The sequence below is a fragment of the Ostrinia furnacalis genome, unplaced genomic scaffold (genome assembly GCF_004193835.3).
Source record: "Ostrinia furnacalis isolate ACB-3 unplaced genomic scaffold, ASM419383v2 OfSCF7458, whole genome shotgun sequence".
Classification (NCBI taxonomy): domain Eukaryota; kingdom Metazoa; phylum Arthropoda; class Insecta; order Lepidoptera; family Crambidae; genus Ostrinia; species Ostrinia furnacalis.
This window is the reverse complement of record NW_021137697.1, coordinates 190,522-218,313: the sequence shown is the minus strand read 5'-3', so window position 1 is coordinate 218,313 and position 27,792 is coordinate 190,522. Positions and strand designations below refer to the sequence as shown.

General features: G+C 35.4%; 1 protein-coding gene across 1 annotated transcript in view; it reads right to left on the bottom strand.

Moving 5' to 3' along the window:
• Positions 1–23,707: 23,707 nt before the first annotated feature.
• The window catches only part of LOC114364674 (collagen alpha-1(V) chain-like), a 38,990-nt gene continuing 34,905 nt past the window's right edge, over positions 23,708–27,792 (bottom strand). The window contains exons 19-22 of the mRNA XM_028320905.1: positions 27,527–27,706; positions 26,929–27,072; positions 25,082–25,162; positions 23,708–24,688 (exon numbers count right to left, since the gene is read on the bottom strand). Coding sequence (XP_028176706.1) covers positions 24,616–24,688; positions 25,082–25,162; positions 26,929–27,072; positions 27,527–27,706 — 478 coding nt within the window. The 3' untranslated portion in view covers positions 23,708–24,615. The remainder of the gene's footprint in view (positions 24,689–25,081; positions 25,163–26,928; positions 27,073–27,526; positions 27,707–27,792) is intronic.

Below are 27,792 nucleotides of genomic sequence, written 5' to 3'. Positions count from 1 at the left end.
AAATTGATTGGTACTGGCCACTCTAATCCTATGGACATTCATTGTCTAATAACTTTTCTATAAGTCTTTATAGAGTTTTTCTAGGTAATTTACAAAATCTAACATTTCCGTAAACGAACTAAAGTCGTCGGCATAGCCCGGCAGACTAGCAAGCTGAAGTGGCAATGAGCAGGGCACATAGTACGCAGAACTGACGGAAAATGAGGCAGCGAGGTTCTGGCGTGGAGGCCACGTACATAACAGAAAAGCGCAAAGTGAACCTACGACCTTATAAAGGTAGCAGGAAGGCGCAGAATGCATGTCGCTATCAACTGGAGGTCATTACGGAAATCATTGCGGGACCTATGTTCAGCAGTGGACGTCCTATGACTGAAATGATGATGATGATGAACATTTTTGATATGAAAAATATAGATGAAGATAATATTTACGAGTGTCAAAATATATTGTTTTTAGCTAACTTGTGTTTGTTTCACATAAGCTGCCAATTTTATACAAGTTTATGTCAATCCAGTAGACAAAATTAAAAGAGAAATAAAACGTGTCCAATTACCAGTCCCTTGGATCAGCGGAGCGAGACTGTAATTAGCGTCATGTGGTCTTTCCGACGGCAAATTTCGTCGCAGACACCCCAACAACTCTATTTTATTGGCAACAAAGTTCCAAATCGAACAGCATGTTAATGTTGCCATATTTTTCGTACAAATTTTCGCTCGATATTTTAATGAGATGGTGTGTACAATGTGAATAGATTCTTATGAAAGGATAACGGTCTCGTTATTCATTATTTTAATCATTATGAAATTCAATATCGTTTTTTGGAAAGGATAAAAGAGTTATTGAAAATAATAGAGATGAAATTATATTGAAAATAATTAATAACCCCGCGAATAAATTGGTTGGAGTAAATACTTACTGTTGCTATTAAAAAACAATTTGAGAATTTTATAAAAGAGCGATACAAACTATATTGAACTGATCTTCTATCGAAAATGCGTATACATTCTGTTTGTTTCTTATTTTTTCACGCTAAAACCACTGTAATAATTGTGAATGTTGAGATGCTGATGGATCCATTCTTAGACGTAGGCATAGGTTGTTTAGAATAAAACAAAAGAGTCAAAATCATACTGTTTCGCTTTTTATGTATTTTAGTATCATCAAACGCATATTGCAATACAATAGACGTCTATTCGACGTTTTAATTAGCAATTCAAATACTACATAATTTGGTTAGATCAATCATTCTAACATTTGCAATCTAAATGTAGCAGCGTCCGTTTATTGAAATAGGTATTGCTCTTTCACCACTTAATTTGGCAACCTGAAACCCTTATTATGTAACTAAAGTATTATTTTAATAGCAATTTCCTAAAATTAAGCTATTATTATCGAACTTTATTAAAATTATAGCAATTTTAGAATTCATTTTACGACTGACCTCAACATTTAATTGAGATTAAAAAAACAAACCGCTAAAACACTTAACACTGGCTGGTTTAGTGTTTTTAAATGGGAAATAGGGGTTTTCTTTTTGATCAGTTGGTTGGTTCCAACATCTACACTCGCGAGCAAAACTATGGAATCACTTACATGAAGTTGTTTCCACGCGATCTAGTGTACTAACGAATTTGTTACTAACAAAAAAAGAGGCACCATTATAAAGATTAAACTTTTACCATTAAATTGATACCAAATTCATTTAAATCACACCAGTATTTAAAAAGATATCACGGCTGATGTGAAGAAGTAAGGAAAAATACATGTATCAACTGTTTGATACGTCGCGAGTTGCGGCCCATTTACCCCCTATAAAAGCACGTGTTTTCGGATTTTTGCTTTCACACGTTGATCCATACACATCTCAGCTTCTTTTTTTACCTGGGACACTTTACCTGGGATTCTACACCTTCAGCAGCAGCACAAATCCTTGCACTATTGCAAGAAGGGCTCAGCCAGCGGGCTGTCTCATGTCAGCTCCACATAAGCCAGTCCTGGGTTTCGAAAGTTTTAAGACGCTTTCGGGAGACTAATGGCTTTATCCCGAGACCAAGTTCTGAACAGCGCCAGTGCACATCGCAGAAGGATGACCGTTTTTTTATGTCAACCTCTCTATGAAATCGTCATTTGACTGGTATCGACGTCCAGCAAGAGCTCAGAAATATTCGTAGGATAGCTGTTAGCGTGTGGACAGTTCGTCTAAGATATAAGCAATAGAATTTGACTCCAAAAAGGCCTGCCACAGGCTCGAAACTGACGGCAGGTCACCGATAAGCACGCTTTCAATTTGCTAGTAGCTACTAGTAGTCCCGAAGCCCAGTTGAACTCTTTTTTGGTTAGATTGCTTTAGAACACATTTTCAACAAGAGACATTCAGCAGTTACCCCCAGATTCCATCAATGAAGACATTTAGCACCCAATCGCTATCACTTGAAAAGCGATTGCTATTAGCATTAGATAATAAAGGTGTCGATTACAACATCGCTAATTCACATAATGTTTTAATCGCTGAAATGAAGCGCTCACATGCAATTAATGGTTTTCATAGTGAATTCAATTACATTTACGTCTGCCGTCGGACCACACGTCCGTGTTACATTATTCCATTTTCAGGACATTGCAATGATAACCGCATAGTGACACATTCATTTCAATTCAACGTATCACGCCGCATGCTCAGAGTGATTTCCCGCACATTGGAGGTTTAATAAACAGTTACATTATACACGCTTTGTGGTCTAGATCTAAAATCGTATTCTCGATTTGATATGTCACCTGCCTTCAACAGTGGGCAGTGATAATGAACAATGAAAATGCATTTTAGTCGTCGTTTCAGCCGAATGACGTCCACTGCTGGACAAAGGCCTTCCCCAAGGATTTCCACAAATATTATTTGCGCCGCCCTTTTAGTCTTTTCAATCCTGTTTAAAAAATAACTGGAATCGCAAATTGTTTCGCGTGACTCATCGTATAAAAACCTTCAATTTTAGTTTCTCTAACGATTTATCAATTTGCAAAGAAAGCATAACTCATAATAATTTATACTATTACCTATATCACTAGATGCATAGACAGCTTATTTTTTACAAAAATTCCCAGAGACTTGAAGTAACTGAAAGAATCTAACTCATCATCATCATCATAATCATCATCTCAGCCATAGGACGTCCACTGCTGAACATAGGCCTTTCCCAAAACTACCGCGTCCTAATTCAGTACAGCGCCATCTATTGATAGCTGAAGAAACTAACCAAGTTTAGATACGTGCAACCTTTAATAGGCTTGTTCATTGTGTACTATAATAAAGGTGAAGATAGATGAATAGGTATTGTTTAATCAGGAAGTTCGGTCCAGAAAAGTGTTGTTGTACGGATCATACACAAAAAGTCTTATTACGTACATTACGCCATAAATAAAAGTCCTCTATAACCCTCTAATTAACCGATCCAGCCTTTACGTGGTAAGAAACTAACAATTGACATTGAAAACAGTAGGTTTATTCAATACCAAAATTTTTGGGGTTGCTTAAATACGCGCTTTTGTTGGGTTGTAAGTTTATCGGTTTAGTAAAAACTGAGTCACAGTTTTGGATAGAAGTTTTATTTTTACATTAAGTTTTTTTTATAACTATAAAAATGTAAGATAGAGACAAGTATGAGATTTATTATTATGCGTAGGTATGCAACGAATCTATGTAGGACGGGGATGATTGTGTAGATTAGTATAATTTAAGTTGGTTATTTGTCTTTTTTGCGACACAGTCTTTTCCTTTTTTGTTATGAAAATTGGTACGGCAGTTGTGTTACAAGTTGGTTATTTGTCTTTTTTGCGACATAGTCTTTTCCTTTTTTGTTATGAAAATTGGTACGGCAGCTGTGTTACAATGTTTTGCACATTTTCTTTTCACCTTAGTACATTATTACGCATACCTACCGCACGCATTTCAATTGTGAGCGAACCGTCAACCGTAGACATAGGTGCGCTCGCGCGTGACTGCCGGAACCACGTGAGCGCTTTTCATTGTTTATTTTTATTGCCGGGACCGAATTCACGCCAAATAAATGTGGGACCCTTGGGAGGTTAATTAAGTTCTTGGCTTTTACGGCCCCCAGCTGCGGTGGCCTAATGAGTGTAACGGATAAGAAAATTCACGTATTGGAACGTGCGGCGTAATCACAATTCACTTGCAGAATTTTGATGGCTGACGTTTTATGGGTTGCCGTTGTGGTTACGATTTACGACCTTTTATAAGGAAACGTTTTATTCATAAAATTAAGGCTGTTTTATTATCGTATTTGATATTCATTTCATATTTTGGGAATAATTAGTTCATGTTACCTAATGCATTCTTTTAAAACCTACTCAACTTGCAATCTTAACATAGGCCTAGGCGAAGGGGATGTTAGGCGTTAACATCCCCTTGGTTCCTGGAGACTTACTCCAGGAACCAAGAGGATCTCCAGATCGAGGGATTAAAATCTATCTAATTAAAATAGTGGTATCTTGGGTTGATACCTAGATAGGTGAAAAACCCTGAGGTTAGGGCCTTGTAAGCTTAGGTAATGAAAAATAAGCTGAGCTCTTAAATGCCCTCAGACAATATTCAACATTACAACAGATTTATTTCCTGATCGCCACATGCATCCCCAAGCTAAGTATTGAACTTTTACGACAGAAACTCTGTTATTACAGCTTACATGATAGATCGTCATCGACCGAAAGTTTTATTTCAAACGAAAAGCTCGTATTTGAAAGTTAGGATAATCCAAATATTTACCTATGTATTTACATAGATAACCTCATTCTATTAGAATCAAAGAATTTCACGATAATAACATCCCCAATAGCTATTTTGTATGCTATGAAAATTATTTATCCAATACTTCCATTATTGTATTTTCTCATTCTTAGAAACCCGCAAGCAAAATGAACCGAGAAACGTTGCGAGAATAAAAAGCATTCCGTATTTACTAAGTATATAATATTATGAAGATAGCTGTAAGCGCAGATAAATCAGGGGCTTTTTGTTTTTGTTTTCCAAAAGAACATAGTTCTGGAAGGGAAGTTATCTTATTGTGGTCCTTAAACGGTTTCCTTATCTACCGTGGCTTTGAGTCGAGGTGGGCCGTCATTTTGACGTCGAGGTGACGAGGGTTGGGATAAAATTTAATTAGAGCGCACGCGAATCAAATGCTTTGGATGATTTGAATCCATGAGGCGATGTACAAAAAAGTGAGTCAATAGTGACGGAGCTTTCAAATATTTATGATGTTACGTTATCAAATGTAGTCTCCCATTAACCATCTTTCAGCGGTTTCATCCATCGATCAATGCCATAATTATTATAACTAAACGCCATCTCTCACTATTCTAAGCGTTTGACTCTTCATAGAATAATTAAACGTTTTGTTCGATAAATAATTTATTCACGAATTCAGTACACAGTCATTGGTTTATTTGGCCATGCATATCGAATAAGCAGATTTTCTGCGCAATAAATATGTTTATTTCAACAATGTAATGATCATTACTTAATCCTAACGGTATTTCGCGTACAATAACTTCAGGTTTAATTGGAAAATTGTTTTTAAAGCATGTTTTGCAACATAATTTGCCGAGAGAAAACCCATTTTCATAATTGATTGGCCAAATATTTCGGGCGTTATTACACTACTATTTTAACCGAGAGATTAAACAAACCGATAATTATGAGTAAAGATAACTGGTGTAGTGCCTGTAGCGGCGCATATTAAACCACCCATCAGTTTGATTAATGGCTAACCATAGTACAAACTTACTCGCAAGATTGGATTATAATATAATGCTAAATGAAGCATTTATTACATAGATAATAGATAATGTTTTCTTTTTAGATAGATAGGGTACATACAGTGTAACAAAATTAAATTTATTTCTATTCCATTTTGGCATTAGTGTCATTTTATAGAGTGCTTACCATGAGTTTACGTTAGGTGTGCTAGCGACTCCGTAAAAAAATGTCATTATACGTATGTCATTTGTGCAGCGCCCCTAGCGGCTACTTTCAATAAATAAATTCTTCATAGATTTTTTTGACGTACACACAACACACCTAACGTAAATTCACGGTAAGCACACTGGAGTCGAGTCTAGGTTTCCTGTAAGTAAATAATTCCTATTTGACTTTTGATTCAATGGTACCTATCTTATTTATCTGTTTTCCAGAATGAATATAATCTCTAGGAATTTAGTCTTTACCTAGTCTAGGTATTTAGACTCTAACTAGTTTAGTGATGAATGTAATCCTTAGAGCTAACAGAATTTCAGGTTGATAATAACATTAATTTATTTAATAACATCAAATTTCGCATAAAAAGGCTCACTGTTTATAGGGTAAGTCCAGGATAGATGCCCCACTTTTTGAAACAGCTCTGTAACTCAGTCAGTAAGTTTTTATCAACAATTTGACCTTAGTATCTGTAAACTTTGGTCTTTCGTCTATGATATTACTATAATTATTTTAGTTTAAGTTATACCGATTCTGAGTAAATACCATTTTAATTGACCTCTAAAAAGTGGGATAGACGCCTAATGTGGGGGATAGAAGACTCACTGTATGATTACTTCAAAGGATAGATGCCTGATGCAGGGATAGATGACTCGTTAATACAGTTTTAGAATTCTAAGAATCAAATGCTTTTTGAAATCAAACAAGCCAAGTATTATTATTTAAGATTGTTTGTTATTAAATGAATTAAATATGAAATTTAATATTTTTTAATAAAAATAGTACATAGTACATCCACCCGAAGTCGGGAAAAGAGGTAATTAGATCAGAAGGGAATAATCTATTTATTACTTTCCTAAGGTTAGCCGTACTACATTCTTTTTTTCTTCTTACTTGCTACTTGTGACAAAAAGAGCAGGTTAGGATAGATGCCCCTAGGAGCATGGGACATGGCCCTAAGGGCATCTATACCCAAAAAAAATTAGGCAACTATCCTTTTAGCATAGGATAGGTGCCTTTTTTAATAAAAAATATATTAACACTAAAAATCAAATTAAACATAGCTATCCCGTCTAATTTATAAGATAGTCTATCAAATTATATAAAAATCTGCTTCATTTTACAGCTGACAAAAAAATTATCCATTAAAAGATACTTACCAATTTTATTTCGACGCTCGCTGAGGTTTGGCCGCGGAAGATTTTTGCTCTCACTGGCTAAACGAACGCACTCTTTGATGGTTTGCGAGGCGAAAAGTGGTACGGGGAGGTCCCTTTCTATTATGCATACTATATCTTTATGCTAAGTTGCTTGTAACATAGTGTACTTAAAATCGCGGCACCTATCCCACTGGGGCATGTATCCTGGAATTACCCTATCTAAGCAATGTTCTAAGAAGCAATTCATATTGGTTCTTAGAAATTCCTCTTCATTAAAGTGATTATATCAAGAGCCACGTCGAATGACTCACTGGTATTTGAATACATAGAATAAAAGGAATCTTTAACATGAAATAATGTTATTATGAGCAAAATTCAAGTATCGTTTTCGCGTGTATATTGCTAACAAAAAGGCACACACCAATTAACCACTGTTTCAATGTGCTACATTTTAAAGGACAAAATGAAACCTTAGTTTCAAGTTTTTATTTTGATAAGGAAATATTTTAATTTGTTATGCTTTTACAAAACATTCTTCAAACATGATATTGTAAAGCTATAATAAGTTAACTTTCTTTACATCCAATTAGAACAGTTAGGCTGAGTTGCATCATCTTACTTTTACTTTAACAAACGTCAAAAATGTGTCAAACTCCATACAAAAAGCACCGGTTAATCTTAAAGTTACGGTCAAAGTAAGTTCGTACAACTCAGCCTTAGCTGTGGCCTTAGTTGTGGCCTTAGTCATGAATGCGTTTTCAGTAGATAACATACGTATTTTTTAAACAATCACAAACTATAATTATTCCTATTTCGTGCTAAAATTATAGCATTAATTAAATTCAATGGAAGGGGAAAATTATCAAGTTAATTTTTTTGTATTACTTTTAAGTTACCGACTCCATCGACATAAATGTAAATTTTTATTTTTAATGATCCAAAATTACTAAAGATAATAAAAATTTAAAGGTTTTATAATCTGTTTTTTGCTATCTGAATTAATAAATTCAGTTTAAAGTATTTTAAGTTCTGTAGCTTGCTAGCAAACATTCCGCCGATCTCTACTACCATTCTAGAAAATGCTTTAAAATCGAGAATTTAAATTCTGCGTACATTTTACGTCTTATTTATCTGGGTATGTCAAACTCGCAACTTAAGGATCCGGGTTCGAGGCATTCCTCGCGCTCCCATCACGGCGCCGTCGGAGTGATACGTAATCGGTATGCCTTTGAGACAGCTTGGAATTTGTACCTCTACGTGTATACATTGGACTTCCTTGATTTTTGATGTTTACAGCATTTAACTTGTCCACCTTAGTGGATCAGGTAAGGTAAGTACTAATAAAAAATAGTTACTGTTTAAACTACACTTAAAAAAATTTACAGTTTGCCGGACTGGCAATGCTTTAATTGGAGGATATTATGAGCCTCCATAATAATCGTCTGACATGGCTTAACCAAACCACTTAACGTGCTCTCTGTATTGTAAAATCATCTTTTATTGGAACATCAAATTGGGTCACGTCTGAAATATCAGAGCAAAATACTCACTTTCCTGTATCCTGTCTAGAAATCTTGGGGCTTGAGAGTCAAGAGAACCTACTTTCAACCATAATGAAATTGAAGCTCATTTCAGCATACGTACACCTAAATTATAACGAAAACAATAACGCAATTTCCACCCAAGTTAATTGGAAAGCCGTACCCAAAACAATTTCAATGTACCCAGAAAAAACCTTTGGCAAAGCCTCTAAATGGCGAAATCAAATCAAACAGTTGGCCGGTCGACGTGTGTAAATCGAGGATAGGCCGGAGAGACGCGGCCTCCGCGCCCGTGCACACCCAAATTGGATTACTGGACTATCCGAAGGACTAAAATTTGGCCGCAAACAAATTGCTTGTGTCGGTTTAATAGCCGAGTGACGAAACAAACGGCAGTCGAGTTGTGATGGCGCGACGTTTCAATTTTCTATTTGGTGTAGTTTAATTTTGTCCTCTATTTTACATAGGTAATCTAGTAAATAGTAGGCTATTTACCCGACTGCGCCAGAAGGAGGGTAATTTACTTTATTGTCGTGGTGAATGTGACTTTATAACAACTAAAAATTAAGATCAACGGGTCTCAAACGCGACGTTTATGTTGTAATTAGTCCTTACAGCTTCACGTTCTGCCCTGTGATATGATTATCTTACTATCCGAAGGACTAAAATGTGGCCGCAAACAAATTGCTTGTGTCAGTTTAATAGCCGAGTGACGAAACAAACGTCAGTCGAGTTGTGATGGCGCATATTCGGGGTTATCTACTTCATGACGTTTCGTTTTCTATGAAGTAAAGTTTAATTTTGTCCTCTGTTTATATAAAGTAACACGGCTTTCTCTATAATTACATAGATCTATTTATTAGTTACATATTAAGTCCTCAGGTTTAGCTGCTAGCTAGGTTTATTTACTGACGTGTATGTAACTTTACAACTACTAAAAATTAAGATCAACGGGTTTCAAACGCGACATTTACGTAGTAAATTAGTATTTACAGCTTCACGTTACTGGACTATCCGAAGGACTAAAATGTGGCCGCAAACAAATGCATGTGTCAGTTTAATAGCCGAGTGACGAAACAAACGACAGTCGAGTGGTGGTGATGGCGCGACGTTTCAATTTTCTATTTGGTTTAGGTACCTACTTGGTTTAATTTTGTCCTCTATTTTACATAGGTCATCTAGTAAATAGCAGGCTATGTTACTTTACTTTATTATCGTGATGTATGTAACTTTACAACTATTAAAAATTAAGATCAACGGGTCTCAAACGCGACATTTACATAGTAAATTAGTACCTACTTACAGCTTCACGTTTTGTCTGCTGTTATGACTACTGGACTATCCGAAGGACTAAAATGTGGCCGCAAACAAATGCATGTGTCAGTTTAATAGCCGAGTGACGAAATAAACGACAGTCGAGTGGTGGTGATGGCGCGACGTTTCAATTTTATACTTATTTAGTTTAGTTTAATTTTGACCTTTATTTTACATAGGTCATTTAGTAAATAGAAGGCTATGTAACTTTATTGTCGTAGTGAATGTGACTTTCAACTACTAAAAATTAGGATCAACGGGTCTCGAACGCGAAGTAGTCCTGAAGCCAGCCAGAACGTGTAGCTGTACTTCACGTTCTGGCCTGTGATATGATTACTATCCGAAGCACTAAAATGTGGCCGCAAACAAATTGCTTGTGTCAGTTTAATAGCCGAGTGTCAACGGGTCTCGAAATTAGGATCAACGGGTCTCGAACGCGAAGTAGTCCTGAAGCCAGCCAGAACGTGTAGCTGTACTTCACGTTCTGGCCTGTGATATGATTACTATCCGAAGCACTAAAATGTGGCCGCAAACAAATTGCTTGTGTCAGTTTAATAGCCGAGTGACGAAACAAACAACAGTCGTTGTGACGTGGCACATGGGTTATCTTATGACGATTCAATTTTCTATTTGGTGTAGTTTAATTTTGCCCTCTATTTTACACAGGTCATCTACTCGTAGTATCTAGTTAAAGCCCTTTCTTTACCATTATTTGGGGTCGGCTTTCCGTCTTATATTAAACAAAAAAGAAATTGCATCCAGTTCAGTTATTTTCAACTACGCGCGCGAGCACAAGAAAACACACTGACCGGTTCTTAGAAGCCATTTTCTAAAAATAGTTACTACTTTCTCCAGCTTTGGCAAAATTACTTCATATCTCGCGAAAACCTACTTACTGACCTTAAGAACCGCCCACGTAATACGAGTAGGTACATTATTATTAGGTACGAATAACGATGTTAATATCGTTAGTTACTCGTACTTAATAAGTAACTATTAGACTACAAATATTGATACGAAATTAATATTATTTACGTCACTGTGTTATATAAATGACCTATTACGATTGGTTTCGGTCCAGTATTCGATTCTCACGTAGGTGAAATAAATGTGTGCTTTTAAGAAGGCCTGGGCTGGGCCTTCGATTTGGTTAAACTATGACAGATGCCTGTGGCAGCTGAAATCAAGATAACTCATACGATGGAAGCTAAAGTGACTCAATAATCAATATTTATGAATTTCACGGTACAGTCACCGTCAAAATATAGTTCGTGACACCCAAAGTGGCCGAAAAGTTAACAACACAACACTATTACACTATTCAAATTGTAACAAAGACGTATTGCGAACTCTTTGGCTATTTTGGGTGACTGTACCAGCTTAAGTAGCTATTTATCTTAAAAAAAATTACAAACATCTTATCAAAACCACGTTATCCTTAAACCAAGAGGCAAGGTAAGCCGAGTAAAAGTTTGTAAGCGAAGCACTCTAAGTCTGCGGGCACGAAACTGGCGACGGCCGCGCGATGATGTGCATGTGGATTGAGTGATCCTTGCTTCAATCTTAACAAAAATCGAGGAAGTTTTACTTAAAATATGTTAAAACATTGCGATGAAGTTTAAAAATTTGTTAAACCTAAGATAAAAATGTTATGGCCAATAAATAGGAGCACTCATACCGCACGCTTTAAGAAAACGTCAACATATTTATTTCAGAAAATAAAGCCTTTCCACTTCTTTTTATAGTATTGAAAAATTGTTAAGAATATGTTAAAACTATTAACAAATTCAGAAATTCCTTGCACGTCCCGTTCCAAAGTTATGACGATTATTTAGTATCACTCACACCGCACACGGGCCGTATGAGTGCTCTTCAAAATAATGACTTTTNGTAGACCAGCTTCTTCTTAATTTTCTTCAGGTGTTTCCAGTTCTGAAGCATTCCTTCTTCGACACCTTGCTTGGTCAGCTTCAAGTTGTCGATAGTTCTCGCTTCCATGTTGAGTTTATTTCTACAATGGACCCCCTTGATCTTCATGTTGATCTTCTGGGAGTTGCTCTTCTCCATTCCGTTCCCCCCGACCATCTCGATGGTGATGGCTTCCGGCTTCCCTTGCGCCCCAATTTTCTTCGCCACTGATGAGTCCAGCAGCGTGACGGTGGACCCTTCGTCCAGGAGCGCGAGCACTTTTGCTGTCCCTTTGGGCCCGTAGAGGTTTACCGGCGTCATCTTCAAGTAGGCCTTTCCGCAGCTCGTGGTGTGCACCGACGATACAACTCCTTCGGCGGGCTTCTCTTGAGTCTTCGCCGCTGCGGGCTTTTCTGAGTGAAGACTGATGTGATGCCACCTCATGCACTTCTTGCATGGTTGTGCCCGGCACGTGTTCCTTGCGTGCTTGAAGCGCAAGCATTTGAAACACATTCTTGCCTTCTTTGCCATATCCCATTTTCCGTCTACACTGGATTCCCTGTACCTCTTGCACTCGTACAGCCAGTGATCTTCTCGGCACATATGAGCAGATAGAGGTAAAAGTAAGGATCACTCACACGGCATATTGGAGGAAAGAATAAAGGTTAATTTCTTCCTTCAGCTTTTAAGTTTTGTCACACTTATTCTTTAACAAATTCGCTCGTCAGTTTGCACACATTTCCCAACAGAAATAAAACGTATTTATTAATAAAAAGTCATTATTTTGAAGAGCACTCATACGGCCCGTGTGCGGTGTGAGTGATCCTAAATAATCGTCATAACTTTGGAACGGGACGTGCAAGGAATTTCTGAATTTGTTAATAGTTTTAACATATTCTTAACAATTTTTCAATACTATAAAAAGAAGTGGAAAGGCTTTATTTTCTGAAATAAACATGTTGACGTTTTCTTAAAGCGTGCGGTATGAGTGCTCCTATTTATTGGCCATAACATTTTTATCTTAGGTTTAACAAATTTTTAAACTTCATCGCAATGTTTTAACATATTTTAAGTAAAACTTTCTCGATTTTTGTTAAGATTGAAGCAAGGATCACTCAATCCACATGCACATCGCGCGATGACGGGGCGACGCGACGGCGGAGCGGCGGCGATACATACATCAACATGGCCAGTATACAGGGTGTGGTTTTGTAAAACAACGCCCATCTCAGGGGTGGTTGTATACAGGGTGTTAGGTAAATGGGTATATGAGCCGACACTAGCCCATGTTAATTGTTGTTTTTTTATCGGTCTATCGGTCACTCTCCCAGAGCGGCGGCCGCATGTGTACGGTGGTGTAGCGGAGTACGCGGGGGTTTTAGAAGACTTTTGAACAAACAAATTCTGTTGTTGTACCTTTAAATTAATAAATAAAGTAATAGTTAAAATGTTATTTATATTTTTCTTCTAATTACTTTCACCATCCCTGAGATGTATTATGGTGACGCGCTCGAAACGGGCGGCGGCAGAGCGGGGCGATTGCAATACTACTCCTCCGTCGCGTCGAGTCGCCATCGCTCCGCCGTCGCAAGTTTCGTGTCTGCAGACTTAGCTAAAAGCTAGCAAAAATATCCGTGTCCGCTCCACAATCTCGGACCCGTAGTTTCGGTTTCCTTCCTGCTAGTAACGTCTACCTAACGTTTTTGTAGTCGATACGGTTGGTTAAAGTGATAGTTAGCTGAAAATGGTTTTAGAAGACGTTTAAAATGTTGATGATACGTTTAAAATCATAGTAGATATGGTATGGAATATACGGATTAAAACTATAATAATATTTAACTATGATTAGATTTAAGAGTTGCCAAGGACATGACTACATTGCTGATAGTCATATCTTTTCGGACATTCGACTGTGAGAAAATTAATACTTTAAGTTAGATCTAGATGATTAAGATTAATGGTTTGAAGTCTCTTTTATAATTTTTTTTTTTCAAATAATTAGGTGTTTTCTTACTCAAATTTTTATTATTTTATTATCAAAATTTAATTTGTAATGTTATTATTAACGATATTTATTGACATCTAGCAAATTTGACTTAGGTATTTGATTACTAAGCAGGTACTTATTGTAATTAGGTTATCATAAATCAGTCTACTCGTAAGTATTGGTATTAAAACATCAATAGCTTATTACGTACAAAACGGGACGTAAGTAGACCTGTTTAAAAACGACTGTAAAATACGCGAGCTAATAGAAATGATGAATGTGTGTAAAAAGGAGGATATTAAGCAAAGCCTTCCTGCTTTATGTATTCGATCACGCCTTTCCGCACTGTGCAAGCAATTTTAGATACTCGCCGTTGCAAGCTAAACTTATTTACTAACAATTTAGCTGCTATTACCGTAGCTACGAATAAATGGTGTGCATTACCTTTACACGCAACTGAAAATTGCATTATGAAATCAGATTTATAGTCCAATCACGATTTTATGTGTGGGAAGGTAAATAAGTAAAAGTACTGTAATTTTATAGAGACAGTAGTTTTGTAAGAGTTTGTTTAGTACGTTAATGACTGAATGTCACAAAGTTATGTAATGTTTTATTAGGTGATGGTGAGGTTTGAAATCCCATTCATCACCTGGGGTAACATGGGAATTTTACTGAATGGGATTTTTTTTTCAGTTAATTTCCCACCCGTTCCCGTCACCCGAAAGTCAAAGCTATAGGGGTGACGACAAGTAGGTACAAAACGTAATAGAATAAGAGTATAAAAAGGGTGCTTTTCTTGCTTGGAATCAATTAGGAACTTTTTTTTATTCTAACCATAATTACTATCTGAGTTTTCTGACAAGCTGAAACCAATTTTAACAAAGATAGAGCTGGAAGTTGTTTAAGATATTTTTGTAGCGTTCCCAAGAAATAAGAATATATTTCCTAGCCTTCTACGTACACATTTGCAAACTCTCCAGAGCGAGTTCACAAACATTCGCAAACAGGTCCAGGTAATGGGTGTACAGAGAAAACAGCCTATAATCACAGCGCCTGCAATAAAACTATGAAACTCCATTGGAATATTCCAGGACGTTATCTGGAATGTTGGGCTTACCCTGGCTTAATTGTCCGCCGCTTTATTGTTGTGATAACGTTTTACTATTATAAAGTTCTTATGTTTTCTTATGTCTTTATGGAACAAAGGACAAACTAATATGAGTACAGGTTTTAAGTAACGGGATTAAATAGACAGAACTTGATTTCAAACAGATATCTTGCGTTATAGTAATCTCCTAGGTCCAATTTATCGCTAGAAAAACGAAAATATAAGTTACTATCACCGTCACATTGCCATGAAAAATAATCTTACTTCTGGTGTACACGTAAAGCGCCAAAGAAAGCCCAGCAGTTGTTCATACGTTTCTTCCAACAGAATATCGTCTACCGTTCTTTTTATGGCAAACATAGGCATATGAGTTACATTCTCCGTTATTTGTCCTATGGTGAATCGTAAACATTTGCCTATAAAAATAATTTATGGCCCAAGTATACATGTCACATTCAATATTCCCTGTGAAAGGTACCGCTGAAGGTTATTATGAAAAACGAAGAGAACGCGAACGTTTATGTTCAGGTAAATCATTTTCAGATTCCTCTTTTTGTCCAATATTTTAATCGCCTTGGTAAAAATAGAAAAGAACATTAACAAAGGGAAAATTAATGCTTATTTTTGCGAGTGGGCGTTATTTTGTTCACATGAATTGGTTTTAGAAAGTAAAGGTTCATTAAAAGGGACTATATAGCATTTAAAAGATGTAGGGTTAATTTTGTCGAAGCTGAAATTGAATTTTGCACTAAATTACTAGGAGGCAAAATACAATTTCCCTTACTGATTGCAAATATTTCTCTTGAAGCCACATTGCATCGCGTGAGTAAACTCGTTGTATAGTGAAAGTCATCGCTTCGGTTCTAGTTTTAATTTATTTTCAGCGTGAAATTCCGCTATAATGCATACAAAAGTTACTCAGGGGGAATATTTTAAGGTTAGATTTTCATTCTTAATTTTTAAACACAGTCATGGCGTCACGAGGTTCTAAACATGGTCTTCGACGAATCGTTAGAAGTGATTCATGAGAACAGCGCATCTTTCTATTTTAAAAAGGTTCTCAGAGAGCATAATCTCGAAAATAATTATTACTCCTACATTGGTGTCTATAAATCAATCAATGATTAAGTAATCTCATTGCGGGCCCAACACAATGACTGTAACTATACAGTAGAGAGCTTTTTCTCAAAATTAACCCACATCACTGTTCCACTTGTAGAGATCAAACTATAAATCCTATGAATATTCTGAAACTCGTAATACTAAGTAATAGTAGATTCTATCATGTTACATTTGTTATAGATTTCGATCAGCCCCCATTTTTTTAAGCTTGCGAAGAATTTTAGTCATAAAATATGTTTTGCCATCTATATTTGTTCATTTTTAGTTTATGTTATCGCCTATCCTATGTTCTGGACGATAGAAATTAATACGCGAAATGGGACAGTATTTTTTGTTCTCTAATGTCATTATTCCAGCCAACGATTACTCTCTCCTAACCATATAGTGTGGTGTATCAATAGTTAAATTAAGATTACAATAATGGAAAATCACTTACCTGAACAAAACAGCATCGCCTTCAGCCAGATCTCGAATGGAGCCAGGACAGGAGAGGAGAGTCTACCCGCTGAGCATGAGATCCCCTTGAATCCACGGAACACGGCACTTTACGATCACTAAGGAGTTTGTAGCACATCACTACTTAGAACGCTCACTAGAATCAGTGTTTAGTAGTTCAGTATTTTAAGCCCAGAGTAATTAGGTAAGTGTTTTTTACAACGAAAAGTCAAAATAACCAATTTTAATCTGCATTCATCAAAATGTTCTAGAGTCATTTTGTCGTAACATTCCAGCCAAATTCGAATCCGGAGAACGACTCGGCCCGAAGTATGAAATACAACTGACGGTCAGGTGACGGTCGGTAAAAAATCATAAGGAAGTCAATACAAAAACTTTTTATTTGAAGATAATTAATTTTAAATTATTAATTTTGTAGAAAATACTTACAATACTTAATCACAAAAATTAAAATCGTAATTTTAACAATACTGGTTGCGTGTTGTAACATATTAATATCATTTTAAAAACTCACTGATACGTTGCTCACGAAATTGATGTTAAAGCTTTTTGAAATTCTAATGTCCCTTTTATAAGAATTATGTCTACTTATCTACCCTCAAGGAATTATTATAGCGTGTATTTTTTAATATCATCCACTTACTTCCTGTTACGTCACAATATCGACGCAAATATTTGCGAGGCAGTCCGCCTCATTTCCCAATCTCCCAATAACAAATCATACAGCTTTATTAAATGAAAGAAGTTTATTTTTGCGTGAAATCTGTTTGATATTACAAAGCTGAAATAAAAACGTATATTCTTTTATGTCTAGTCTACCAAATTCTTTCATGCCTGTATTGAATTGCTAAAATATTTTGTGAATGTTAGCTCTAATAAATTATTATTAATAAACGAAGCTTTATCATTTGCGTCAAATAAAATGTGTAGTAAATAACAAGACCCGTAATCACAAATATTACTATGAGGTCTCACAGTGCGCGTGGACGCACAGGGTCCCAAAAACCTATTCTTAGACAATATTTGAGTGGCGGAATGACACACATGAACCAATCACAGAACTCTATTCAAGCTGTGCGTTCAACTTCGCATAGCGTTGCTGCTTCACTTAAGCAAGCATCGCTTGTGAATACGGATGTAAGATTTTTAAGATAACTTAGTTTCCATATTTAGACGTGCAATCATGGTTAGTTTCATTTGCTTGCATTGTATTTGAATAAGATTACTAGCTAAGTATGCTATTAGTGTCGTCAGGAATACACGTAGGTAAGGCCATGGCAGTGAGAATAGTGAGATCCATACATTATTATAACGAATTATCAGAACTCGATTCAAATTCAAGCCTGTGTTGTATTGAATTCCATTGTTTGAATCAATCAAAAGTTTTAATCTGTTGTTGAGCTTAGATTCATACTTGAGATTCGTTTCGTAACACGGCCCTAACAGATACTGTATGTACTTACCTTGATACTCACCCAGCAAAGAGGTAAGTACGAGAAATGTCAATAAATTAGCGAAACATCCCTTTGTACGCGTATCCTTTTGTCAAAAAGGCAATCAACTGTGAAACAGGTCAATATTCTACGTTCTTTGAGCATCGCGATATGTTTGGGAAAACTGTACTACTGATTAAAGACGTGACTGAGTTAGAGATAGTGTATGGACAAGAAATACAAAAGCGAGGTCCAGTTGGAATATTGCTCTGTTCTTTCTACGCATACACAAGTAGGCATTTAGGATGTTTTTGTCATTAGGGCCCCGAAGTACTACGGTCTGAGTATTTTGTGCCAGTGCGCCGTATTCTAAGATAGCTTTCTTTTGTCATTGGCCTTATATTGAATTGAATGATTGGCGAACTAAACTGGGCAGTAGAGTGATCTTAGATTGCTATCTCATTGTACTTCAGTTCAGGCAGAAATTAAAATTGAGGACAGGCCTTTGAGAAACAGATATTCGGTACCTATTAACTGACATTATTTTTAGGTTTGTTCTTAATCTATATAAATAAAAATGAATTGATGTTCGTTAGTCTGATTAAAACTCGAGAACGGCTGGGCCGATTGAGCTGATTTTGGTTTTAAAATGTTTGTCGTAGTCCAGGGTAGGTCTAAACGGTGAGCAAATACGCGAGCGATATTGTTTTTCTGTGACAGACAAAATTCCACGCGGGCGAAGCCGCGGGCGGAAAGCTAGTAATAAATAGTTACTTACGATTTATAATGCTCAGGACTTTTTGTGATTCGTCCATCGTATTCTTCAATACGCTGCGTAAAATAAAACTGTACCATAATGATGATTACCAATTTCAAAGAAATGGTTCCTCATGTACCTACTGGGTATTGGATTTCACCAACTGAGCTGAATCTCAATGCTTGTCTCAGCGATCTGCAGTGTGCAATGCACATCCAGTTTTTTTGTTTTTTTCATCGGAAAATTAGATGACCTCTGTGCGAATAAGGCACTCGTTCCACCGTTGACGATAAAGGTAATACTAAAACCAAAATAACTATTTTCTCACTCAAAAAACGTGTTAAAAAGTAGAAAATACTTACAATTACTGACTGTTTGCTCAGCGATTCAAAATGTGTTTTGGCCTCCAATAGGAAATGTGGCCATTTGCCTCGGTCATGTCAGACACTCGCCTGCCTCAAGCTCGCAAGATGCAACAAGAGCTGTCAAATATAAATTCGCTGAGCGGTCTTGATACTCGCCATGAGACCATTCAGCTTGCATTCTACTCAATACTTATTGACGTGCTTTACGTTTTTGAGCGAGAAAATAGTGATGTTAGTCGCTTCCCCGTATCTCTTCCTTATTAAGTCAAAATGTGCTGCGTCATACGCGTCATGCGATGAACTATGACGTCACGGTCCACGGGACACGAATGCGCTTGTAGTCGTCAATCACGCTTGACGTAATGGTTCCCAAGCGGCCCAATGTGTGGATGGCATCATGCCGTAAAGTAAAATATAGTTGGTTTTACCATTTGGTTGATTAAATTCTACAAGTATCTATTAAAGTACCTGATAAACGTAATGAGGATTGTGTAGTAATTTATAACTATAATATTATACTTTGTCTTATTTATTTTGTAGTTTTGAAGATCAGTAGATTAAGCTGAATTTCAAACTTTAGATGTACTTCTATCTGAGCAATTCAGTTTTTAAAGTAAAGAATCTAGAAATTGCTTAATTTCAAACCTCTTGGTCAGGTCATACGATATCTTTTAAATCCACAACTAAACTAAAATAAATATTATGGTTTCATCTAGATTTAGGTTGATCCTAAATAATCAAAAGGATAGATCTTATGTGAAGGAGATGTGAATCGTAGCAAACTTCTCATTTTCCGACAGACCTAGATTAGGAAAATCCTTAGAAATCACATTATAGGCTAATCCTTTCCCGCCGAATAGTAGTCTTCACGTTTACCTAGATCCCTCTTAATTTAGAAATAGCACGTCCTTGTACCTTACACGTGGTTTCACTGGATTTAGGTATTTTATCTAACACTCGTTAGGCTCCAGGCCTTTTGTCTTTGTCTATTAAAACTAAGGTAACGTTGTTCGCCTAAATTCACATTTTAGTAAGATGGCTCTTACTAAAATGAAAGACAGAAAGAAAATTCATGTTTTACTAAGAGAAGATTGTAAACACTTAATATGTTATTAAAGATTTGAATTTGAAATGGAGCGAAAATTTTCATGGAAATTGACATTTATTTTTTCTATATTTCCATTGGTGGTCTGGTGGTAAAAATAACAAGATTAATTGCTGTGACTCCTTTCACCATAAATGGTTATAAAACATAAAAAAAAGTAAATAAACTTTCAACGAAGTTAGCTGAGTACTTCTTTAATATAGTCCCTTGCTGTGTGCTGGGTTATATCCAGTTAAAAATCTGAACACAAATCATATCACATCACTTTTGAAGACCATCATGACACTTTAATACCTACCTAATCGTAAAATGCTGACAAACAAGTAGATAGTTACGTCACGTGCCTTTTTTCCTTGAAAACAGTGTAACATCAAAAAAGTTGAAACAGTCGTTCTAAGCAAAACCCGATATCGGTTGCTGACAACCCCAAGTTATAGGGGAGAGTTCGGTATATTGTACCGCCGGGTAAATTGTACCACCCTCATATTTCGTAAAGTATTTATTGAATGTCTGTAATTGCAACACTCAGCGATACACAACTAAAATAAATTAATATCGGCCATGTGGTTTTTGCCGTGACAACAATAACGTGTGTTTTATTTTGAAAAGTATTTTTTCATTGTTTTCAAGTAACTTTTGACAATTCATGTTTAGTTTGTAATTTTGTTAAATTTAATCACAGGGTGTTTCTAATATATTATTTAGAAGCGTAAATTAGTGTGGATTACAATTATTTGAAACATTTTTCGGTATTTATAAGCTATATTTTTTACCAATTTTGTAAAGGCACTATCACCTAGTCGGCTAAATTGTACCACACCAAGTTGTATGGAACTTTACCAAAGGATTTTGAAATTTTTTTTAGTAAATCATATTTTGAAGTTATAATAGCGTAGTTATGTTTGACTAACAATAAATGAAAGCAAAAGACTGGCAAAGTAGATTAGGTACAAGTGTGCGTTACGATAATTGGAATTACAAAACTTGTACTCAAAATCGTGATAACGTGTAAAACAATATCGATTGTCTATGTTATTAACTACTGTTACTTTTCGTTTCCTAATTTGTTAAGAATGTATCGTATAATATTTTGCCATAGTTTTTTAATAGGCTTGAAATTTATTGAAATTCAATTTAGTAACCCTGTGGTACAAATTATCCAACCGGTTGGCTAAATTGGACCGAAGCTCTGAACTCGTACTTTGTTGATTTGTGCTAAATATACAACAATCATGTTAATTAATACTTATGAAATAGTAAGTTGAATAATGTATCTTTTATTATATACCATGGACATTAGCAAAAACAAAAGAAAACTATGTGTAAAATGGGATTGAAAAAAACTGGTCCAAATTAGCGGACTCTCCCTTATTATGACCTGCCGCCTTTTTCATGTCGTGCAAACCGTGACATCCGATGGGCGGAACATTGATATTTTAAATGCCCAAATTTTTTTCCCGAATAAGGTATTTCAAAGATTCAGGGTATTTTCGTTACGCTATAATTATGTGTTGTCCGTCATGAAACATTTTTGTAAGAAGTGTCGATAAATATTTCGATAGACATTTTTAGTAGACGTTCGAGTGTCGGAAAGATAATTACACATTTTATTCGTCATTGTGATAAGTACAAGATATTTAAACAAATAACTGTTATTTGTATGAATAGCTAGAGTCTACGCTTTAGTTTTTTAGCTACAAAATTATTTATGACGTTATATTATTATACACACGCAGTGATAAAGACAGTGCTCCACCGAACGACAAAATAAATCTAACCTAAAAAATATCACCATTCCTGTAAAGTTTCAAAAGTACAATGACAATTAATTTTTGTTGCAGTTTAATTTAAATTCCTCGGCACAAAAATTGGTCTCTACAAATAAAATGCAAAATAAAAAATCCTTTTTATTTTCAAAACAATCTGTACTCATCAAGTACAATAAAATTCACCTAGCGTCGTTTTATTAACAATGAAAAATTACAAGGTTTTACATTACAATATTCGATTTTACGTCGGGCTACGCCTTTGACCGGCAAATACAAAATTGAACTTAATTAAATAAATAACCGAATAACATTTTTTAACTTAAGTAAATTAATTATCACAGACATGTACATTCATTGTGTTCAGACTAAGCCACAGTTTATTATAAAACAAAATAAAATTTCTCTAAAATATTTCCTTAAAGATAAAAACGAAATGCCTACATTAATGCATTTGGTAATTTTAATTTCAAACGTAATTTGCAATTAAAAAGTTTGATTTTATATTTTTTTCTCAATCCCTTGCAAATCGTATATTCTTGAAAATCGTATCACCTTTGTCTCTTCAAAAATAAAAGATAAGCAAAGCAATACAACACTGCAGTATGAACTTTCCTCACAGTACGCCAGTGCAAGCTACGGGAAAAAATGTCTCTGTGAAAAACAAATGAAAATCCTGATAGCGAACGTGTTTGAATCTCTTCGCTCAGGTTTTAAAAATGGAATTCTCAAAATTTTCTTTGAATAAATAGGGCCGTTGTTGTAGCCAAACGACAAAATGACGAAATAAACCAACTTCGAAGTTTTATAATATTGGCAAATAGTTATTTTTTTTATACCAAATGACTCAAGTATTTTGAATGGTGGCTTAGTGTGAACATCCTCTTAACTACAATCAATTAGTTAAGAAATATTTCTAATAATGGCGAACTTTATTACCATAAATAAATAAATACAATTATACGTTGTACAAATGACATCAATAGTTTTTACTCTGAATTTATAATTTTTAAATAATTGTGGTATTTTTACATGATATTAAAAAAAGATATTTATTTGATTGTGATTAATAATATTGACATAAAGTTAAAAATTGAAACAAAAACATAAAGAGCTACATCGTATCTTTTTACATTTTATAAACAAACTACCAAAAGGTAGTTAATATTATACAGAGAGCGACAATACTTAATTTTGACATGAAATATTAACATTGTTAGCAATTCAGGCTTTACAATATCAAAAAGAAATAGGAAAAAAAATAAAGTCGCCTGTGTTTGCAGCTAATTCTTGATAGTATTCTTTTTAATTTCTTTATTTATAACATTTCTTTTTATAATGTCGTATCTGGCACATGCTACGCGTATTACGCACTATCACCCGAACTTACAAACGCCGATCACAAATCTAAAATAGTTCTTATTTCGTGTTCATTGCTTTCCAATTATTTTTAATAAGAATTGTAGCTCTCGTATCACTTTGATTTCAAACATCTATAAATTATGCAGAAATATATACAGTAGGTAGTAACACAGATTACCAATTGTTTTTTAATATGATAGGTGTATTAATATTACAATTACAATTCTCTATCTACACATATCAGGATCATTCAACATAATTTTATTGGATATGTTGTAAGTTTGACGTAAAAATATTATTTTATATCTAAAAGTTAACGTATTTGAGTTATCCCACAATCATTTTTGGACCAAGCAATAAACGGACAAATGAAAAAGTTAAAGTATAATAAATATTTACAATAAGACATACGATTAAGTATATTATATTTTATACACAAGACATTGAGATGTGTTGATAGAGTTTACGTTACAAAACGATTCGAAGCCTATTTAGTAGGTATTCACATGACTACAAGATTGTTACACATTGAAATTGATATTTTCCTTTATACTGACGTAAGAAGAATAAAAGAACTTCTAAATAAATCTAAAATAGGACATCAAAAAACATACTCATAAAAATCATGGAAGATTTCACACACAAACAAATTATAAATAGAAAAAAAATGGGTATACTAATGCCCATTTTACCGACAAGCCCCTAAGTAGGTATTCCCTAGAGCTAAACTAATTGGTTCCGTAAATTTGATACTTACGTAAATTCCACGAATAAGTAGGTATAGGTAGGACCAATGAATAATATTGTGATTAGGTGTTACCTAGAATTGACTCGTTGCTATGGAAATCAAACTATCGATCCTCTAGGCTTAGGGGATACGTAACATCTAAGTGGTGACGAAAATTAGATTGTTCATGGGATCCATAGGATCCCTAACTAAATGCCTTTACCTTATGTTTAGAGCTTGTCACATTAAAGTCCAGTAAAATGATCTCGTTTCAACTCAAAAAGGATTTAGTTCTTTAATTGAATTACTTATTTTTTAATTATTATAATATTTAAAAAAAATTCTTACGCAGTATTAAGGAAAACCTCTTAGGAAGCAAGGGCAGTTTAATACGTTGTTTTAGAAATATATTGTCGATATGTTCCACCGGAATCATTGCTTTACGAAACAGGTATAATTATAATTTATTTACAGTCTTCACATTTTTTTCTTATCAATAAAAATATCTAAAACCTCTATAAGTTAATACTAGTGTCGTTCAGTTGTTCTTCGATATCCAGTGAAGGATGTAGTTTGTCTGGCCGATACCTGTTACAAATAAATTAATGACAGAGTTTTCATGTTTTCTTATCTTCTTTTGTATTATTTTAGTTGAATTATTCTAAAAATAATAAAGATTTATGTTCATACATTTGCTATCACGTGACCATCTTCATTAATTGTTCGTTTTAACCTAATGTCGTCCACTGCAGGACAAAGGCCTTTCCCAAATATTTCCACAACTATAACTTTCTTACTAACCCCTTTATTAATAAAAATAAGACCCTTCACCAAAAAGGAAAACAACTCATATACCCATTCAACTCTACTAATTAACCGTCTCGTTATTTTCAAATACCCCCAGGGAGAACACGATTGATCTGTACGAAATAATGAATGAATGGATGCGAGGGTAGTTGAGATTGATGGTGGGCAACTTACTTGGATCGTTTTTTTCTTCTTACAGTATTTACAGGTGCGGTCTCCACGCACAGAACAATCAGTCTACTGCTGCATGAGTACCTAGAGAAAAGAAAAACAATCACTGTATGATTTTACATAGTTGTATTAGGACGTAGCATAATTTTATCAAGGGATCGTAACCGTATCAACTTAAGGCGGTCAGTATTATTTGTATGAAACTCCATACTGAAACGCACACTTATCTTATTCGCACCGTAAGGTAAATGCCTCGCCACGCGGTTCACAGCGCGCGCGAAAGGCAATGACAGCTCGCGAAAGGCGATAGGTACTGGTTGATCCCTTTCCGAATTGATAAGATAACCTTATCAATTTCTTTCCGATAGCTGGTCCATACCATCAGGTGAGATACAGGCCAAGAGCTTCCTCGTTGTGGATAAAAAAAATAGCTAAGTTTTGTGGTTATTTGAACTGCAAGCGATTACACAGACGACTTGCACATTAAACTAAATATTGTAGCAATTATTTTTATTTGTTAAGGACATTTACAAATAAAATGTCGAGCTTACGATTTTAATAATGGCTACGTAACGAGTACATTATTAACCAAACGAGATATTTTCTTCAGTAAACTAGGTTAATTCTATAAACAAGTGCGATTTTATACGCTTGACTGCAAACTACTTATTTTCAGACGTAGTAAATAATTTTATAATTTATTCGAACGCTAACTGAAGCTAATGCAATAAATCCAACACCAACATTTTTATGTAAATCGTGTTCTACTTCATACATATCAGTTTTAAAATAGAACTTGCTAGAATAATATTTTTTTCTCTACATAAAAATAAAAAGAAATAAACAGTGAAGTTTCTTTTGCTTTTCTAGAGCAATATTTTGAACTGATTTAATTTCACTGTGAAATTACATCTAGGTACTTATTGGAAGTTACTCGTATTTGGTATTATTGTAATGATATTTGAAACATTCACAGTAATGCCTGTTTGTATAAATTTTATGTTTACCTCCAAACTAGAAAAAGATCTCCATTTTTAAACAAAATAATCTAAGCCAGCCAATTGTAATGAAATCTGGAGATAATATTTACATGTATTTGAGTTTTCACACAAATAATACCGTCAACAAATAAATACGTAAGTATATGGTGTAATCCAATTTTACTAGACCAGTGCTAACACTGCATTCATAGAAATCATTCAGAGAAAGGATTCCAGGTTGGTTTTCCCAAGAATAATTATGTATTCTCTTTGGAAAATGCTTATAAAGCTTTGACTATAGACATCTTAAATAGAAAGTAGTGCACTAAAAGCTTAGCTTTGAAGTTTTATGTAATTATATTTCGTGTGATTTAAGTGTAATTGTCTCTTTAATACTAGGTAAGTATACAATGTTGATTTTGAGAGATATGAAATTCAATAGATACTTAGTCTGAATATATTTTAAGCACACATATTTGTATTGTGAGGGAATCTAACCCGGGAGCTCTGGCATAGTGGTCTGAGATGCAAACGAAATCAAACAGTCGTTTTGGATCTTACAACGATGAGGTTCTAAATAATTATGTTGGCAATAATGCAAAGAAGTCGATTTTGGATCTAAAAACAAGACGATAGAGTTCTAAATAAATGGTAGCTACATAATTATAATGCAAAGGAGTATAGATCGTGTCATCCACGAAGACGCGCCCCACCATTCTTCCGCTAATGTTTGAGTGTTATCGGTACACGCTAAATTATCCATGAGTGCACACGCACACTACAATAATGACGCTCGGATTGCTCGGATCAAACTTCCCGCACCTCGGTGCGTCTTCGTGGATGAAACGATCTATAAGTGTTTTAACTCACGTCTCTTGGTCCAACAGTTTGTTGGAGTGCAGCGAGGAGGCCAGGCCGAACTTCTCCGCGTTGCTGCTGTGCCACGCGTCGCAGTACGCGTCCATCGCCGGCTCTCCGTTGGGGTTGGCACCGTGCCAGACCGCTTTGGTAGGCCTGCCGGAAATGGATGCTGTTACGGGCTATTCTATCGTCAATTTACCGCCTAATGTAAATCCTGTGTATTAGGGATCAAGCCTGCATATCAATTCATCCTTTGAAGGGTAAATGTCTCGGGGTAAAATCTAATTGACGGACTATCCATGGCAAGAGCAAAAAAAATGAGGAGTTCCAAGGTAAGTGTCAACATCGCTCCAGTGCAAAGAGTGTATCAAAGAGAGTAGTTAATAACATTTGAGTTATCCTACCATCAAATTGCTTAAAATTTCTAACATAGATAAGAAATCTGCAGCAAAAAGAGTCCTACATACCACGCAGGATCTGTAAGCTCATTTGGCTAAAGCTGAAGATTCGTCGAACAAATCTGCTTTATTTGTTATGCAATTGCTAGCTACCTGCTACCTAATATAAAAATAATTTTAAAAAATTGTCCTTATTCTCTTTTACATACCACGCAGGATCCATGAGCACATTTTGGCCGCTAAAGCTGAAGATCCTCGGCGCGTGCGCAAACAGCGCGCCCGATCCGTCGAACATTTCTGCCCATGAGTTGAAGAGGACGTCCCCTCGAATGTTGACCACAGGGGTCGCACGGTTGGCCCAAGACACTATGGTGTCCATTGTTTGGACCCTGAGGACAAGTAATTAGATGAAAAAGAGCAACATCAAACAATAATGGAGTCTTTCAGTGACTTGGCCCACTTTTAGCTTGGTTAA